The sequence below is a fragment of the Pelodiscus sinensis genome, chromosome 4, assembly GCF_052426305.1.
Source record: "Pelodiscus sinensis isolate ZL-2025 chromosome 4, ASM5242630v1, whole genome shotgun sequence".
Classification (NCBI taxonomy): Eukaryota; Metazoa; Chordata; order Testudines; family Trionychidae; genus Pelodiscus; species Pelodiscus sinensis.
In genome coordinates this window covers 45,665,901-45,683,296 of record NC_143055.1, presented here as the reverse complement: position 1 = coordinate 45,683,296, position 17,396 = coordinate 45,665,901, and the positions used below count along the sequence as shown (strand labels likewise).

At 39.3% G+C, this 17,396-nt stretch overlaps 1 protein-coding gene across 6 annotated transcripts in view; it reads left to right on the top strand.

The window, feature by feature from the left end:
- ATP8A1 (ATPase phospholipid transporting 8A1) overlaps nucleotides 1–17,396 on the top strand; it is a 222,352-nt gene that overhangs the window by 74,367 nt on the left and 130,589 nt on the right. For 3 of the 6 annotated variants that reach the window (XM_006111916.5, XM_006111917.5, XM_006111919.5), the window contains 4 exons: nucleotides 988–1,065; nucleotides 6,574–6,662; nucleotides 8,491–8,535; nucleotides 17,318–17,390. In XM_006111916.5, the coding sequence (XP_006111978.1) occupies nucleotides 988–1,065; nucleotides 6,574–6,662; nucleotides 8,491–8,535; nucleotides 17,318–17,390 (285 nt within the window). The remainder of the gene's footprint in view (nucleotides 1–987; nucleotides 1,066–6,573; nucleotides 6,663–8,490; nucleotides 8,536–17,317; nucleotides 17,391–17,396) is intronic. The other 3 variants (XM_075930509.2, XM_006111918.5, XM_075930510.2) reach the window with 1 other exon arrangement.

Genomic DNA, 17,396 nt, shown 5'->3' with positions numbered 1-17,396 from the left:
GACAGAGAATGGGTAAAAGGATTAAAAGATTTAAATAAAACAGTTAAGCTGATGACAAGCACATACATTAGAAAGCCAAACAGATTTAAGGTTGGAAATTTCCAGTTAAGGCAGAGTGAAGGCTAAGTTACAGTGGTGACACCATAAGAGGGGAACACATGAAAAACAGTCTGTGTCTTTAAAATTTATTTGAGTCTAATATGAAACTACAAACTTTAAAATGCCTTTAGCATAATCATAAGGCTTTTGCAGATAAGTTGGTACTTTAATATGGTTTATCTTTATTTTCAGTGGTACCCATTTTCAATATATTGATATGGTTACTTTCTCATACACAGATCATTAAAATCATCTGAATGAAAATGGTCTCTAAAATATAAGTCAAGTCATGAAATTAGTTTAAAAGCTGAAAACATATTTCTATTTCAGAGCACCTTTTGTACTCATCTGATTGCCTATAAAGGTTTTTCAGTTGAAATATATGTCATAAAATAAACAATTTATAGTCAGGTTCAATATATCTAGGCTTGGAAGTATTAGTTAAATGTCAGTAAACTTCAATTTCACTATATACACACAAGATGACAAAAATGTTTCCATGAGTATAATAATATTTTACAGATAAGCAAAGTCAGAAAAATGCCACAACTGAACTTATTCAAGTTTTATTTAGAGATTTTTATGATTTGACATATAATGTTGACAATTTGTGATATAATTTTATAAGGCTTTAACATTTTGAGTCTTAACATGCAGTGTCATTAAATAATTATTACCTGATTCCCCAACCCCATTGTTTAGCAGTCCCCATAATTTCCCATTATTGAAAATTTAAATTAAACATAGATACTATTTAGTGAAATTATAAAAAAATTGAATTCTGCCAAACCTATGTATTAATAATAAACAACAACAATAAAGAAGCTAAGTGTTTTATCTTTTCAAAATGTGGAAAACTAGCTTTTAACTATTTATATCTGTCTTTAGGATATAGACATGCATTACGAACCTACAGATACTGCCTCCATGGCTCGTACATCCAATCTCAATGAGGAACTTGGCCAGGTAGACCATATTGCTTACTGGAACTTAACAGCATATGAATTTGTGAACAATTGTTTTTACTTGCACTATTAAAAATGTGAGAGTGGCCTTATTCTTTCATAAATGTTATCAGTCCTGATTTTAATATATTCTGGATAGTAATTATTTAAGTCTATATTAAATTATTAGACATACAGTTTTCATATGAATTTATATCTTCTTATTAAGACCAAGGAATTTTAGCTCCAATTTTAAATATGCACATATGTTTGTATCGTGCACACACACAAAGCTACATTACTAGAACATTAAGTTTAACTCATGCATTCAAACGTTAAGAAATTCCAGTGTGACTTCAGTTTAGTCTCCAGTTACAGAATGCATTATGATCAGTCTTTACTTTCATGATCACATAGCTATTTTTTCCAAAGGAACTGGTTTCATTCAGTGGACAGAATAGACATTATTTACTTAATCAACAGCTATTCAATGTTTTTTATCCTTGTTGTTCAATGGGTGTCCCATTCATCACTGTGGTATGTTGGTGCTTCACATGCATTGATGACTTTTCACTACATCCTTGTGGCATAAGGGAGTATTGTTCTCCCCATTTTATAGATGGGAAACTGAGGCATGGAGAAATTAAGATCTAAACTATATTTAATTTTGGATTCCCAATTTGAGACAACTAGAATCTGATTTTTCAGATTTTTTAAGTATATAGCACTTTATGTGTTAAAGCACTGCTTCCAAAACATCAACTGCAGATATGAATGAGACACCTAGAAAATGAGTTAATTGCTACATGTGGAAAGTTTGGTTTAAGTGGCTTGACTAGCATCACATAGGGACTTTTGTGGCAGGGGCAGGGATAGAATCCAGTTCTCCACAGCAGTATTCAAATGCTTTTATCGTAAGATTTTTTTTCCTTTCTGCCTCATTCATTATACATCTTCCAATTTGTGCAACAAATGAAGCAGGAGTCCTAACACAACCTTGTCTTTCAACTATAAAACCCTGATTCATCCTCACAACAAGCTATCCTGTGTATTGAATGAGACAGAGTCCTGTGGGGGAAAAAGTATGCAATCATTAAATTAAACACTGTATCACAATGCATACATTTGAGTACTTGACATTGCTAACTTGATAATGTTCTTTTAACATAATTTTTGTGTGTGTAATTTCTGAGCTTTTCAAAAACTAAACTGAAAAAAATCAGAAATTGCATTTTGCTGAGGCACCTTGTTAATACATCCTCATGGGAATCTTTGGATCCACCACACAGCGCTCTACTACTGAATTAACAGAATTACAGACGGGTGGGTGTAATATGTTGACACTTCAGGTATATGGCCCACTTTGCCATTCAGTTTCACAGACATTTGCTGATAGCAGAGTGATGAAGAGACTGAGAAAATTGTGGGTTTCATTCTTGGCTCTGGAGGAAAGTACCTCTAGAGGTCACAGACTTTTCTTCCATTCCCCTGTCCCGTTCCCCAGTCACTGCTTTTGTTACTTCCCTCCAAACATATTCCTATTCCAATTCTGTCTCTTCTCCACCCCTGGTACTTTGTCCCAATCCCATTTTTCTCACCCTGCGTGTCTACAGCTCCATTCTTCAGGCTTTTTATCCCAACCCCATGCTTCTTGCCCAGAGCCCAAGACTCCCTGTCCCATTTCCATCCTCTCAGGTCTGTGGTTCTCAACTGGTGGTCCACGGTGACTTTTTTGGTGGTCCACAGGAACATTGTCCAAAGTCACACGGCATGAGCAAGTGCTGCCGTTAGGCTGTTTTATGCCGTTGTGGCAGGGTGTTGCCCTGCCCGGTCCCTTTAAGGGGCCAAGGAGCTGGAGGGAGGAGAGCCCAGCTGAGGGCTATAAGAACAGCTCCTGGGAGGAGAGAGAGTTACCTGCCTGCTGCTCTGGAGGAGAGAGCAATTAAGATCTGACAGCCAGGGAAGAAGAAGGCTCCCTGGAGGAGGGCAGCACTGGGGAGGCTCAGGCAGGAGGAACCCAGGCTACACAGCCTGAAGTCCGGTGCTGCCTAGGAGGCAGTCATGAAGGGCCGGGGCGAGCAATGAAGGCAGCCCTAAAGGGCCGGGCCACATAGGAGGTGACCATAGCTAGAAAGGAGGCAGCTGCAGTAGTCGGGGGGGAGGCTGAGCCAGGGAAGCCCCAGCCCATAAGTCCAGGAGGCAACCGGGTAGGCAGAGGCGCGCCTGTGGCCAGGGAGTAGGGGCCTGGAGATCCTGCGGCCTGCCCGGAGGGGCTGTTAAGGGGCTGGCAGGGGGCCTGAGGCTAGGACAGTTCGAAGGGAGTTAGGAATCCCCAAGGAGAAGAACTTGGGATCCCCGAGTGTCGGGAGGACCCTGGAGGAGAAGTGGACCATAACAACATGGACTATACTCCCCCGGAAGGTGGGTGCAGAGCAACTGAGGAGTGGTCACTGCCAGAGGTCAGTGATGTGAAGCCACCACCACACCCAAACGTGGCATGTCCGAGCAGCCAGCCACTTCCCCCAACTGTCCACCCTGGAAGGAAGAACTGGGCAGAAAAAAAAAAGTGAGGGAACCCGCTACACCATGTTCACAAGCACGCGGCGCATCATCCATAGCGTCACCTAGGACGCAACTGCATTGTATTGCCAGTAACTTCCATCTGAGGCTCTGAGCGTCAGTGTAGCTGCCGCCATCGTGCTGAGTGGTTGCCGTGTTGTTCATCCTGTGCTACATGTACTGTTTTACAGGTGTGGTGTAGTTTGTTTATAATGGCAACGACAGGAAGAAATGTCAAGCACAAGTATTCAGAGGATTACATCAAATTCGGCTTCACTTGTCAAGAAACAGGCAGCATGGATTTGCCACAATATGTTATTTGTTTCAAAGTCTTGGGGAATGACTCAATGAAGCCGGCTAAGCTGAAACTCCATCTCAAAAAGTGTCACCCCAACTTGTTGCAAAAGGATGAAGATTATTTTGAGCGGCGGTTATCAGGTCTGAAACAGCAGCACCTCGACTCAACAAGACAAGCAATGCAGTGTGCACTTCCTACGTTGTTGCAAACAAAGTTGCACAGGCCAAGAAGCCTCATACCATTGTAGAGCAACTTGTGCTCCCCTGTGCAAAAGAGATGGTGCAGCTTGTTCTTGGTGAGGAAGCAGCAAGGAAGCTGAATGGTATATCTGTCTCAAATGACACAGTATCGAGACGGATAAATGAGATATCACAGAACATCAGTGAACAAGTTGTAGATGAAATAAAGAAGTCTCCACTGTTTGCCATACAATTGGATGAATCGACTGACGTCACATTGTGCTCTCAGCTATTGGTGTTCGCACAATACATGGTTGAGGGAAACTTCAAAGACGAGTTTCTTTTTAAGACTCTTGCTACCACCACAAAGGCTCAGGATGTGATGGAAATTGTTAACAATTTCTTTGACGTACATGATCTGGATTGGGTAAATCTTGTGGGTGTCACCACTGATGATGCACCTGCCATGGTGGGCTCAAGATCGGGCTTCCAAACGCTGGTGAAACCAGAGTTCATTGCTTCATTCATAGGGAAGCTTTGGCATCAAAAATATTGCCTGATCAACTGAATGCCATTTTCAAAGGGTTGGTGAAAGTGGTGAATCACATCAAGTCATCGGCTCTGAACACCAGACTGTTAAAAAGATTTTGCCTGGAGATGAGTTCCGACTTTGAAGTGTTGCTGTTCTACATTTCTATACAGTGGTTGTCAGCAGTGAATGTTCTCAACAGAGTTTTTCAGTTGAGAGAGGAGTTGGATTTATTTCTCCAAGCTCAAGGGAAAGAGGAATTCCGAAACGTGCTGACGAAGTCAAATTTAGAACTTGTGTATCTTGTCGATATTTTTGGAATCTTGAACAAACTGAATCTTCAGCTGCAAGGGAAAGGTGCAAATTGGTTCTCTCACCAAAGCATCATCAAGGCTTTTCTTGACAAATTGGAACTCTGGATCGTAAGAGTCAAAGGCAATAATTTGGTTCACTTTCCATATGTGGATGCCATGCTCGGGGGAAAGAAAGCCATTCAGACGCAAATTCTTGATCATTTATGGAAGCTACAAACTGAATTCCAATGATACTTTCCAGAAGTGGACAAGACAAGGGATGGATTATCTTTTATCAGGAATCCATTTAAAACAGATGTTAATAATGTTCCAGAGGATCTGCAGGAGGAATTCTTGGATCTGAAAAATGATTTTGCGGCGCAAGTCTACCATAGAGAAATTTTGGGTCAGCGTGACCGTGAGTTACCCAAATCTGTCAGCACATGCAGTCAGATTTCTTTTGCCATTTGCATCAACTTATATGTGTGAGACTGGATTTTTGTGTTTGTTGCACGTTAAGTCCAAACAGAGGAATCAGCTTGCAGTGGAAAGCGATATTTGTTGTGCATTATCAAGTACCACTCCAAACATTGAAAAGCTTGTCAGTGAGAAGAGAATCCAAAAATCTGTTAGTAAGAAATAAATTTCAAACCAAAATGTTTGTTGTCTGCTCTTTTTTTATCATGTCTCAAAAAGGAGGTGGTCCACGAAAATTTTTTGATTGGCCTGGTGGTCCGTGGACTGAAACGAGTTGAGAACACTGTATTAGGTCCTCATCTGGCTTGTCTTTCCTCCTTCCAACTTGACTGTCTCACTGCCTACCACACCTTAGTTCCAATAGCTCTTTGTCCACTTTTTTTCTATGGATTCCTTGTCCAGTCTAAGTATCCCCTCAGCTTCTAGTCCAGTTTCTTTGCCCAGGCATAGTTCCCCATCCCAATCATGGCTCCATGTTAAATCTGTCATACCAGCCCCCTTTCCTTGTTCCACACACTAGCTTCTTGTTCTAGTCTATTCCCCCAGCTCTAAGTCTGATTCTCTGTCCAGCTAATTCCAATCTCACATGTATGCAACCCCAACTCCAAGTTTCTCTTCTCCACCTCCTCAGCCTCCAGTCCAAGGTTCTGCTCCTTCCCACTTCCAAAGCTCCTTATCCCAACCCCTTCCCAGCTGTGCCTTACCCCTCTCCTGCAACATGTGTGTCTTTGGTCCCTTCTACATTTGAATCAGGCACTGAGAACACAGGAGTTTGGCTTGGGTTTATTCACATATTTTAATTGATGATTTGGGTTTAGAAAGAAGTTTCCTCATAAGGATATTAGTACAATAAGTATAGTTAGAAGGACTGACCTTTGCCAGAAACATGACCCTATACTACTTGTGCCATTAATTTCAGGCAGTAGTGGAATTTCTGCAATCTGTGGAGCATATTTCCATTTATTGAATCAAGCCCAATCTGTACATCCATTTTAATATATTTTGCAGTTGGAAATTATAGATATTAAGCATGTATTCATAAGATTTATGTTATAAGTCAAATATTTTTATACTTAGTAAAATGAGTAAAGTAGTTAATTGTAGAAATGGCTAAAGTATGTTAACATCTATGAATTGTTAAATATAGAAATATGTACAGAATATACTATTGTAATGAGTTTTAAAATTTATTTAGGTCAAATACATATTTTCTGACAAAACTGGTACCCTGACTTGCAATGTCATGCAGTTTAAGAAGTGCACTATAGCAGGAGTTGCTTATGGGTAAGTGTTTAGATTTTAATATCAAATTAAAGTTGCTAATTTTTCTTTAATTTCCTCCTGGCATTGGACATAGTTAAGAAGATCTTTTTCTCGTGGTTATGAAAAGAGTTGTTGGTTATGAGGCTAATATTCTTTATCTAGTCTCTACATAAAAGAGTTTGCAGTTCAAAATCAATAATACTTTTACTCTTAAATCACTTAAATATTTTAGAAATCTCACCCTGGCATGCATCAGTATGGTTTTAGGACCCTAACTTTTAAGCATTGAAAATTTTGTCCTTTGCCTATATCATACAAGTTCACAGCTTTATTAATGTAATGAAAGTTAAATAACTTTTCATTGTTAACACTAAAGCCATTTTGTTTTTTAGTAGTAAAGATTTTATATCACTAAGAAGTTTTTAGTAAAAATATAATCTTAACTTCAGATTCTGAGAAATTTAGATATTTGCTTTCTTTAATCACATGAGATAGTCCCATTGAAGTTAATGGACTATTTATGTGAGTACAAAGTATGTGCCTAGTTAAGAGTTTGTGGCATTATAATTTTAATTTTTAATTTTCCATTTTCATTTTATTTATGTATTTATTTGTTTTGGCTTGTAACAGTTTTGATTATTCAAATATGATACCCAATAGTAGTGAAAAAATGAACAGTTTTTGCAACTTAATTTATTTTAAATTTTAATCTAAAGTTACAGTAGCACACATGTTCATAATAGCTATTCATAACTCAACATGATTTAAATCAATCTTTTTAAAAAAAAATGAAATTACATTGATATAAATTGATCCCTGTGGCCTCCTCATATCCATGCCATCTCCCTTGCATGAGACATAAGCATCTTTAATAGAGCTTCTCCTTTGAAAGGATTCACTGTCCATAATATATCAGAAAGCCAGATAATTTAGGGGCATCTCAGAGAGCAACATCCCTGAGAATTTTCTTTCTTGATTGCTTTCTCCTTTCAGAGCAGATTTGATGAGGGGGCTGGGCAGAGAAATAAAACTGCTCTATTTCATCTGTAGCTTCTTGAAAATACATCACTAATGATGTGGTAAATAATTTCACCTATGCTATGAGAGGTTGAATTCCTTCATACTATACGGTCATTTGTGAAGTTCAGCACTTTCAGGACACTTTGCAGAACAAATTCGTATTTAATTACACATATTTTCAAAATGAGTGCTTTTATGATATAATGTACATGCAGAATTAACTAGTGTAAACCAGTTTGCAAGGTTAGGAGCACATCTTCAGCTAGTATAAATTATATAGTTCCACTGACTTCAGTGAAGCAATCACTACACCAGCTGAAGATCTGCCCCATGGTTTCTGTTTTGACTTAGTTATACAGTATTTTGTATTTATGTAAGTGTCTTGGCATCTCTTGAACTAATGCATTGAAAATATCTTGTGCTGTAGGAAATCTCTAATTTTCTCTGATATTAGATTTTCAGGTTTTTTTTAACCATAGTAATGGGCTAATCTGAAGTCTAATGAAATCAATGGGAATCTTCCATTGACTTAAATGGGCTTTGGATCAGGCAGTTTGTTGGATACCCATTCATAAAGATAAATCAAGCATGAATTAACTTAGCCTGGTTGCATATTATAGAGCCCCAACAAACACTCTATATTTTACTGCAGCATTTTCTTTTTCCTGATATTTTGGCACTATCAGTTCTTTTGAGGTACTCTAAAATGTTTTCTCTTTTAGAAATTCATTTCCTTTACTAACTTTTCTTTCATATGTGACCTGATTTTGTAGCCTCTTTGTGATTATATTTTCCCTCTATTTCTATCCTTTCTTTGCTTTTTGTGCAGCCATTGTCCTGAGCCTGAGGATTATAGTTGTTCTTCAGATGATTGGTAAGCATTAAAGATTGCTTAGTATCTCTTTTGTTCAAAATTCATAATTTAGTATTGTTTAAGCTGTGACATTTTAAAAATGCACAGCTTAGAAATATTGTGAACAGGTATTCAAACTTGCACACACAGATTGAATTTTATATGCATTTTTACTGAGTCAATATTTGTTATTGCTAAATTGTTATTATTTGGGGCCAGAATTACTCACGTTTTATATGCAGATGAGAAGGGTTAAGAAAATTTGACCATTCCATTTGAATCTAAACTTGTCTTGCCAATAATATAACTTTAAATTGTCTATTGTAGAGAACAAGGTAACTGATAGGGTCATTGCTGTTGAGGATTTTTAATGTAAACTTTTCAAAGTATGATAGATACATGTAAAAACAAGAGTCAGATATATTTCTGTACTCAGTTATTCAAGCATTAGAAAAATAGTCTAATAGTTGAGAGGAAATATTAATATAACAAACCATCTCTCTATATTGTAATGGTTTATTTTTTAATGGATAGCTGTTAATATCAGCACTACATATGTCCTCATCTCAAACAATATACATTAAGAAGCTCAAAACTATGTTCAAGTAAAATATTGAGAGGTGAAATTCTGACCCCTGTTTGAAGTTGATAGTAGTTTTGCCATTGACTTGAATAGCTACAGCACTTCACCTAAAACACTACAACATTTTGTTACAAATGCACAGCATTTCCTGTTTTCAGTAGGAATAAATATTGTTGCTAGATTATCAACTACTTGTTTGCTAATTTAAAAATAATGAATTACTTGAACTGGATCTTGAAATAGAATATTATCTGGTGAACCATAGCCCACTCCTGAAAACACATAGGGTATGTCTACACTAGCCCCCTAGTTCGAACTAAGGAGGCTAACATAGGCATTCGAAGTTGCATATATTTAAATATCCCAGACTTCATTTGCATCTTCCCAGGCGCCGCCATTTTTAAAAGTCCCTTAGTCCGAACTCCGTGCCCGCGGCTACACGCGGCACGGAGTAGGTAGTTCAAATTAGAGATCCTAATTCGAACTACCTTTACTCCTCATGGAACGAGATGTACCAGTAGTTTGAATTAGAGATCCTAATTCAAACTACCTACTCCATGCCGCATGTAGCCGCGGGCACGGAATTCGGACTAAGGGACTTTTAAAAATGACGGCGCTCGGGAAGATGCAAATGAAGCCCAGGATATTTAATCCCGGGCTTCATTTGCAACTTTGAATGCCTACATTAGCCTACCTAGTTCGAGCTAGGGAGCTAGTGTAGACATACCCAAATGTACTTGACTTAGCACATATAACTAGTCTCATTGAAGTTAAATGGAACAACTAATATACTCAAAGTTAAGCAAATATTAAATGTTCATAGGATCTGGAATTTTAAAGATATTTGTAGTTTGATTCAGTGACTGCATGCTTTATAGACTTTTCAGAAATGTAAAACTTTTTCAGTCTTAAATCCAATCATGACACATTTTCTCTGGTATAATCAATAGAAAACTCACAGATCTTAAAATAGAATATCTTACTGCTTTCTACATGTTTAGTTTTGTACCTGAGATGTATTGTGTCTTATTGGAGAGAGATTATCTCTACAAATAAACTGATTAATTTATATTTTCTTTTAACGCTGATAAAATATTTTCCGGGTTCTGATCTTTCCAGTTATTGATGACAGAACATTAAGGAGCATTTATTTTTTTCTCATTCAAACTATAGACAAAGATTCTAACATTATTATATTATTATGTTAATGTTTGAAACTTCAATCACCTTGGTCACCTTGATTGATCAGATTTCAACCCATTAGTAAATTGCGCCAATCACAACACATCTTCCATTCTCGTATCCTGCCCTTCCTTCTCCATGTGTGGCAATGTCTTTTCACAATAAAATTTTCCCATCTTTTTGGAGATTAGCTGGGTTATCATTTCAGTTCCTGTGGGTACCTCTGGGTGACAGCTGCAGTCCATTGATTGTCAGTGAATCTTGCTATTAGCCCAGCTCATTGCATTTTACTACACATGCTCTCAACAATTACATCTTGCACTCCACTCTGCTCTCTGATCACTTCAGTGAGAACTTGCTTGTGGATTGAAATTCCCAAAATTCTTCTTTCCATTGCTCTCTTTGTGACAGACAGTTGCTGCTCCACTATCTTTGTTATTGCTCATGTTTCACTGTCATACAACTGTACTGGCAATATTGTTGCATTGAAGAGGTTGGCTCATTTTGCCTTGTTGATTTTTCCTTGATAGAATTGAATACACACCAATCTGCTTTTTTTGCTATGTGAGAGTTCACCTTCCTAATCATGGCCCATGTTAATTACTTGGCCCAAATAAACATAATACACAACTTCTTCTATTTTCTCTCACTTGATTGTTATTTGGGATTTTGGAAAGGTATCAGATCTCATCAATTTCATTCTGGAACAGTTTATTTTCAGTCCAAAACTTGGCTGCTTTTTGTATTGCATTCTTGCAGCTTTTTCTGTAGTTTGATAGTATTTTCATCAATCAACATATCATCTTGCAACTCTAAGATGACTTAACTGATTTCCAGTAATGCTGTTTCCACCCTTTCAATTCATCCACCTAATTACCATGTCGAAGCAGGTTGTGAAGAGTTTACTTGTTTCAAACATTTCTTACTTGGGATGCCAAGGGGAGTATCAAATAAAGTTATATTGTATTGCAGTCAGAATTTGATTCCTTTAATAGTGTGATAAGGTTTGTGTTGATGCCCTGCTCTGCAAGTGCTTTCAATCCTGCATTGATCTCTGTGCTGTCGAGTGCTTTTTTGCAGTCGATGAAGGTAATACAGAGTCTGTGAAAGTAAGTTTGTTGTTATTTTGGGGACATGTTAGTTTGTAAACGTGACATTAGGCATATGGGACAATAGTTCTTTACATCATAACCTTTCTTGTGCAGCAGAATGTCATTGTAATCCTTCCAGTTAGATGGTATCTTCTGCATTTCCAAATAATGGCTAAACCTCTGAACAAAGTTTTCCCAGAGATCTTGGCGTCCAGCTATTACCATTTTGATTATTGGTCCATCTTTACCTGCGGCACCTTCATTTGGTGAACTATCTGTCAAATTTCACGGACCAGGCCTGGGAGTACATGCTTGTTGGTCTGTGAGCTGTTGATACAGGGCATTTATTTGAAATGTGAGCAGTTCATGTAGAAATCTTTGCAGACCACTTTTATCTCTGTTCTGTCAATTACTGTTTTTCCATCGCTATTCTTCAATGCCACTATTGTTGACCTGCACAGTGTAAAATCCCATTTTGCATTTTGAATGTTCAGCAATCTTCAACCATCTTTAAGAGCCTTTCATTTCAGTAGTTCTCAAAGTCCTCCTTTAGTCTTCTTCATATCAGCTTGCAGAGGACTTCTTCATATTGACTTGCAGAGCTCTTCATATTCCTCTGCTTCTCTAATAAGTTGCATATTTCTTCAGCGATTTTTTTCTTTCACTCCTTTCAGTCTTCCTTTCTTGACTAATTTCATGCATTGCCTCAACTTATTAATGAAGCTTTTATAATTCTGAGTTTATAAGACTCCAGTCTTCCTTGGAAATGTTCACTTTCAATATTGCCACACTGAATGTTTTTGGCTGCTGTCTCTGATTTGCCATTTGCGATGCTTTCTTCACTACCTTTTTTTGTTGGTGAGCTGTGCTCTGAGCAAGCAAGCAATAATCACCACCAGTGTTAAATTATGGTACTCCTGAGATGTCTTATGCAATGTGTTGCTTATTGATCAGAATATAGTCAGTCTCATTCTTGTTCTTCACATTGGGCATGATCCATGTCCACTTCCTTCTTTCCTTCTTATTAAACCAAGTGTTACCAATGAATATTTATTTTGGCTCCACCAGAGTTGCCAGTTGCACTTCTCGTAGGCTATGTCTACACTGGTGGGTTCTTGCGCCAGAAATATGCAAATGAGGCTAAGCGTGGCATATCACTGAGCCTCATTTGCATATCTAACGATCCGCCATTTTGCGGACGAAGCTCTTGTGCCAGAAAGAGCTGTCTGCAGTGCCCCTTCTTGCGCCAGAAAAACCCTTTTGCGCTATGCCGTTATTCCTTAAAATAATCAGCGTAGGGGCATGGAGCAAGAGGATTTTTCTTGCGCAAGAAGGGGCAGTGTAGATGCTCCTTCTGGCACAAGAGCCTCTTCCGCAAAAATGATGGCTCATTAGATATGCAAATGAGGCTCAGCAATATTCCACGCTTAGCCTCATTTGCATATTTTGGCACAAGAACCCACCAGTGTAGACAGAGCCCCCGATTCTGTTCATTGATGCCATAACTTCCAATGAACTTCTAATATTTTTCCCTCATCCAACTTTAGCATTGAAATCGCCCATTGGTTATGTGGATTTTTTGAGTGACAGTTCCCTTGAGCTCCTGATAGAATTCTTCTACATTGTCACCTTCACTTGTGCTTGTGGAAGCATAGATCTGAATAACTTGGAGGGTGATGATCTTGTTCAGTTGAAAGTGTAGCTCTCCAATGTGCATGACTTGAACTTGTAGGAGATGATTATTGGAGATCATTCCTTATTAATAATAAATCCAGTTCCTCCAGTGGTTCTCATGACTTCTCCTTTTCCCAACATGTTGGTACTATCATCTCTCCAGTTCACTTCCATCTCCTTTCTTTGTTGTGTTATGCAGAGATGGAGAATGTCACAGCCTGTCCTTGTTTTCTGCTCCCTTATATGGTTGGTCAGATCAATCTGCGTATTGCAGTTATAGATGCATGCTGAGAGGTCAGTCCTTTTTCTGAAATTCTCTCATAGATTCTCTCATCGACTGAACTCCTCACCACCATCGTAAAATGGATTGAGGAGTTGGGGCCTATTTATTTGTGTTGTTTTAGCCATTTCTTCATCCATCCATCAGTGTGCTGTCAGTGGTGCATTTATCTCCTCAACTTAGCTAGCATCCAACCTCAGCAAATAGGACCTCTGTCCTCTCCTTGGGCTGGTAGTCTCACACCTTAATAGCATGGTTAAAACTACTGAAGAATACACTTTGCTATCCTTGCTGTCAGATGAGCCAAAGTGACTCCTATTCACATTGAGATATTGAGGTAGGATTTTGCAGCAGGAAACTCCAGTAATCCCATCTGAGCACTTGGTTCTTGAAGTTCTAATTCTGAGTGAATGGAAACATTTTGCAAAATTCCATCTTTCACTGTAAGATTTTAAAAATGTTCCTCCAGATGTGATATTGCCCTTTGTTTTTATCTGTTGGTATGCTAGAAACTGTTCTTAAGAAGTGGGGGCAAAATTCTGAACTTCAGGGGAACTTGGATTTCATCTTTGGTTTAGAAATAATCATGCTTATTATGATAGTGCCTAAGAATCAAAAATGGGCACCACTTTGCTAGGCACTGTACAGGCACAGAATAGAACAAAGCATTCCTCAAAGAGCTTATATCCTTAATAGTACAGATACAAGGTGAGAAAAGGAGTATGTCTAACACACAAGCAGAGTGAACAATCTGATGACAGTAAACATGTTAGTTCCATTCATTTTTGTGGGATAGTGAGATGAGTTTAGTTAGGAGGAGGTAAGCTAAATGGGATGTGGAAATAAAAGGAGAAAGGCCATTGAAGGGAAGACAATGTGAGGGAGAGAGACGAGGGGCAGATGTGGAGTGAAGTTGAGGTGAAGAGACTGGAAGGCAGAGGGATGAAGTATGCAGCCAATCAGCACAGGGCAGAGAAAGTACAGTCAGTACTCTGAAAAGTTGTCTAAATGTCATAGAATCATAGAACCATAGAGCTGGAAGAGACCTCAGAAGGTCATCAAGTCCAACCCCCTGCTCTAGGCAGGACCAATCCCAACTAAATCAACCCAGCCAGGGCTTTGTCAAGCCGAGACTTAAACACCTCTAGGGATGGAGACTCCACTACTTCCCTAGGTAACCCATTCCAGTGCTTCACTACCCTCCTAGTGAAATAGCTTTCCTAATATCCAACCTGGACCTCTCCCACCACAATTTGAGACCATTGCTCCTTGTTCTGCCATCTGTCACTACTGAGAACAGCCTCTCTCCATCCTCTTTGGAACCTCCCTTTAGGAAGTTGAAGGCTGCTATCAAATCCCCCCTCACTCTTTGCTTCTGCAGACTAAACAGACCAAAATCCCTCAGTCTCTCCTCATAAGTCATATGCTCCAGCCCCCAAATCATTTTGGTTGCCCTCTGCTGGAACCTCTCCTTTTTGTAGTGGGGGGCCCAGAACTGGACACAATACTCCAGATTTGGCCTCACCAGACCCGAATAAAGGTGAATAATGACATCTCTGGATCTGCTGGCAATGCTCCTTTTCATGCAACCTAATATGCCATTAGCCTTCTTGGCTACAAGGGCACACTGTTGACTCATATCCAGCTTCTCATCTACTGTAATCCCCAGGTCCTTTTCTGCAACAGTCAGATACTGGTTTAGCAGTTTCTGTAACTAATGTTTCTGGCTGGAGCATAGATGCTAAAATTAGGGGTGGTACCGCACCTCCATGCTTGAAGTAATAACAGCTCTCATACATGGTTTCTGCCTTCAGCACCACCACCACCCCCCAATATAAAAATTGTTCCAGCATCACTGGGTTGGAGTCTCTGACTGACTGACTGGTTCCTCTGTGCAGTTTTCCTTAGACACATGGTGGAACGGGGAGCACATTCTGGTCCTAGTAAACCCAGATTGGGTATTCTCTTCTAGGGGGTAGCCCCAGCTGGACCCCATTTTAGCCCCTTATCTCCAGTACAGCAGTCCCTGCTTAGGCTTCTTCTGCAGATAATTTTACCTGGGGTGGGGGAGAAGCTGGCCACAGCAGCCCGGCAGAATCAGTGCAACTGGGGCCACATGGGCTGGGGCTGCAGCAGCCTGATTCGACAACCTGTTGTTTGGCAGTGGGGTTGGCCTGCAGACTGCTCAGCCATGCAGAAGGAACCGAAAACAGGGAGGGGCAGTGGGCTGAGGGGCTGGTATCAGGGGACCTACGCTTGTCCAGTAAATTCCCTCCTCTGGAACCGGTCAGGTCCCAAGGGTCAGACAAGAGCAGTCCAACCTGTACTAATTAAAAGGACCACAGATTTAGCTCAGTGGTGAATGTGCCTGGCCAGGTTTGCACAGTACCCTATGAACTCCAGGGATATTAATATACATGTCCCTAAGAATGGTCCAGCTTGGTCAGCATCAGAACTTTCCATTGCCCCCAGGCCAGACTAAGACATTGTTTCTGTGACTCCTCTGTTATACACTGATACAAACAAGTAACATATTACTCTTCTAATGTGATTAATTACCACCCTGCACCTTATATCTGTTGGTTCAAACAAAACATCTCCATCCATTATTCTGTCATCCGCACCTTATCTTCATGATGGATCAGTCTGGCTATATAGCATCCTTCATGTGTTTTATACCGACACACATATTGGGGTGTTTTTTTGCTACCCTTCTTCAATGTGTTTATGAATATCTAATACATAGTACTTCTTAGGAATGCCTGTGTTTTAGCAATACCAACCATGTTTTTCCCATGTTCATGTATTGGACAACAATCTTTCAAACATGTGTTTACCTTATAGCTGGGCCTGACTTCTGCTGATAGCCTGACTTGGGTTCAGGTCTCAGGCCTTATATCAGGTTTTATGCTTCAGGCCCTCTTTCTGTTACAGAGGTTATGAGGGTTAGAAGGGACATAGTTGGAAACTCAGACATACTATATGGCTGTGTCTAGACTGGCAAGTTTTTCCAGAAAATCAGCCGCTTTTCCGGAAAAACTTACCAGCTGTCTACACTGGCCGTTTGAATTTCCGGAAAAGCACTGACGATCTCATATAAGATTGTCAGTGTTTTTCTGGAAATACTATGCTGCTCCCATTCAGGCAAAAGTCTTTTTCCGAAAGACTTTTGCACAAAAGGGCCAGTTTAGACAGCACAGTACTGTTTTCCGCAAAAAAGCTCCGATCGCGAAAATGGCGATAGGGGCTTTTTTGCGGAAAAGTGCGTCTAGATTGGCCACGGACGCTTTTCCGCAAAAAGCGCTTTTGCGGAAAAGCGTCCTGCCAATCTAGACGCGCTTTTCCAAAAATGCTTTTAACGGAAAAGTTTTCCGTTAAAAGCATTTCTGAAAAATCATGCCAGTGTAGACGTAGCCTATGTGTATTGTAATGGTCGTATTGTTTGGAAATTTTGTATTTATGATTAATTAAACTTTAATACTATTGCTGAATTTTTATATTTTTCTTAGCTTATGGTGCATACTCACAAATGTTTCACTATTAAGAATAATTGTAGATACTATCATCTACTCAGTGTGGACAAACCCCAGCACGTAAGCGGAGTCCCAGTGACTTCAGTGAGATTGCACAGGAGGCTTTTTATACCCACGTGGAACTCAGAATGCAGGATTGGAGCCTATAATTTTATTTGGGATTAATCTTTACTGTGTCCCAGTTCCAGCATCCAGCAAATGGCCAACTCTCAGTAGCTTCTGTGTTGTAATTTTATATATTAAGAAAGTTATTTAGATTTCAGAATTATCCAATAAATAATGGGTTCCATTCAGTTACTCTTTGTGCTTGTGTACATTTGTCAGTTAACATTATAGTATCATGGCTATAAATAAATGCAAAAATTATGTTTGGCTTTAGTATGAGGCTATTGAATTTTAAATGAATGATTAAGAAAATACTAATGATGTTCTTTTGACTTCTCTACTTCATTTTTGTTAGTCAGGACTCACAGGTTGGAGAAGAAAAACCATTTAGTGATCCATCGCTGCTGGAGAATCTACAAAACAATCATGTAAGT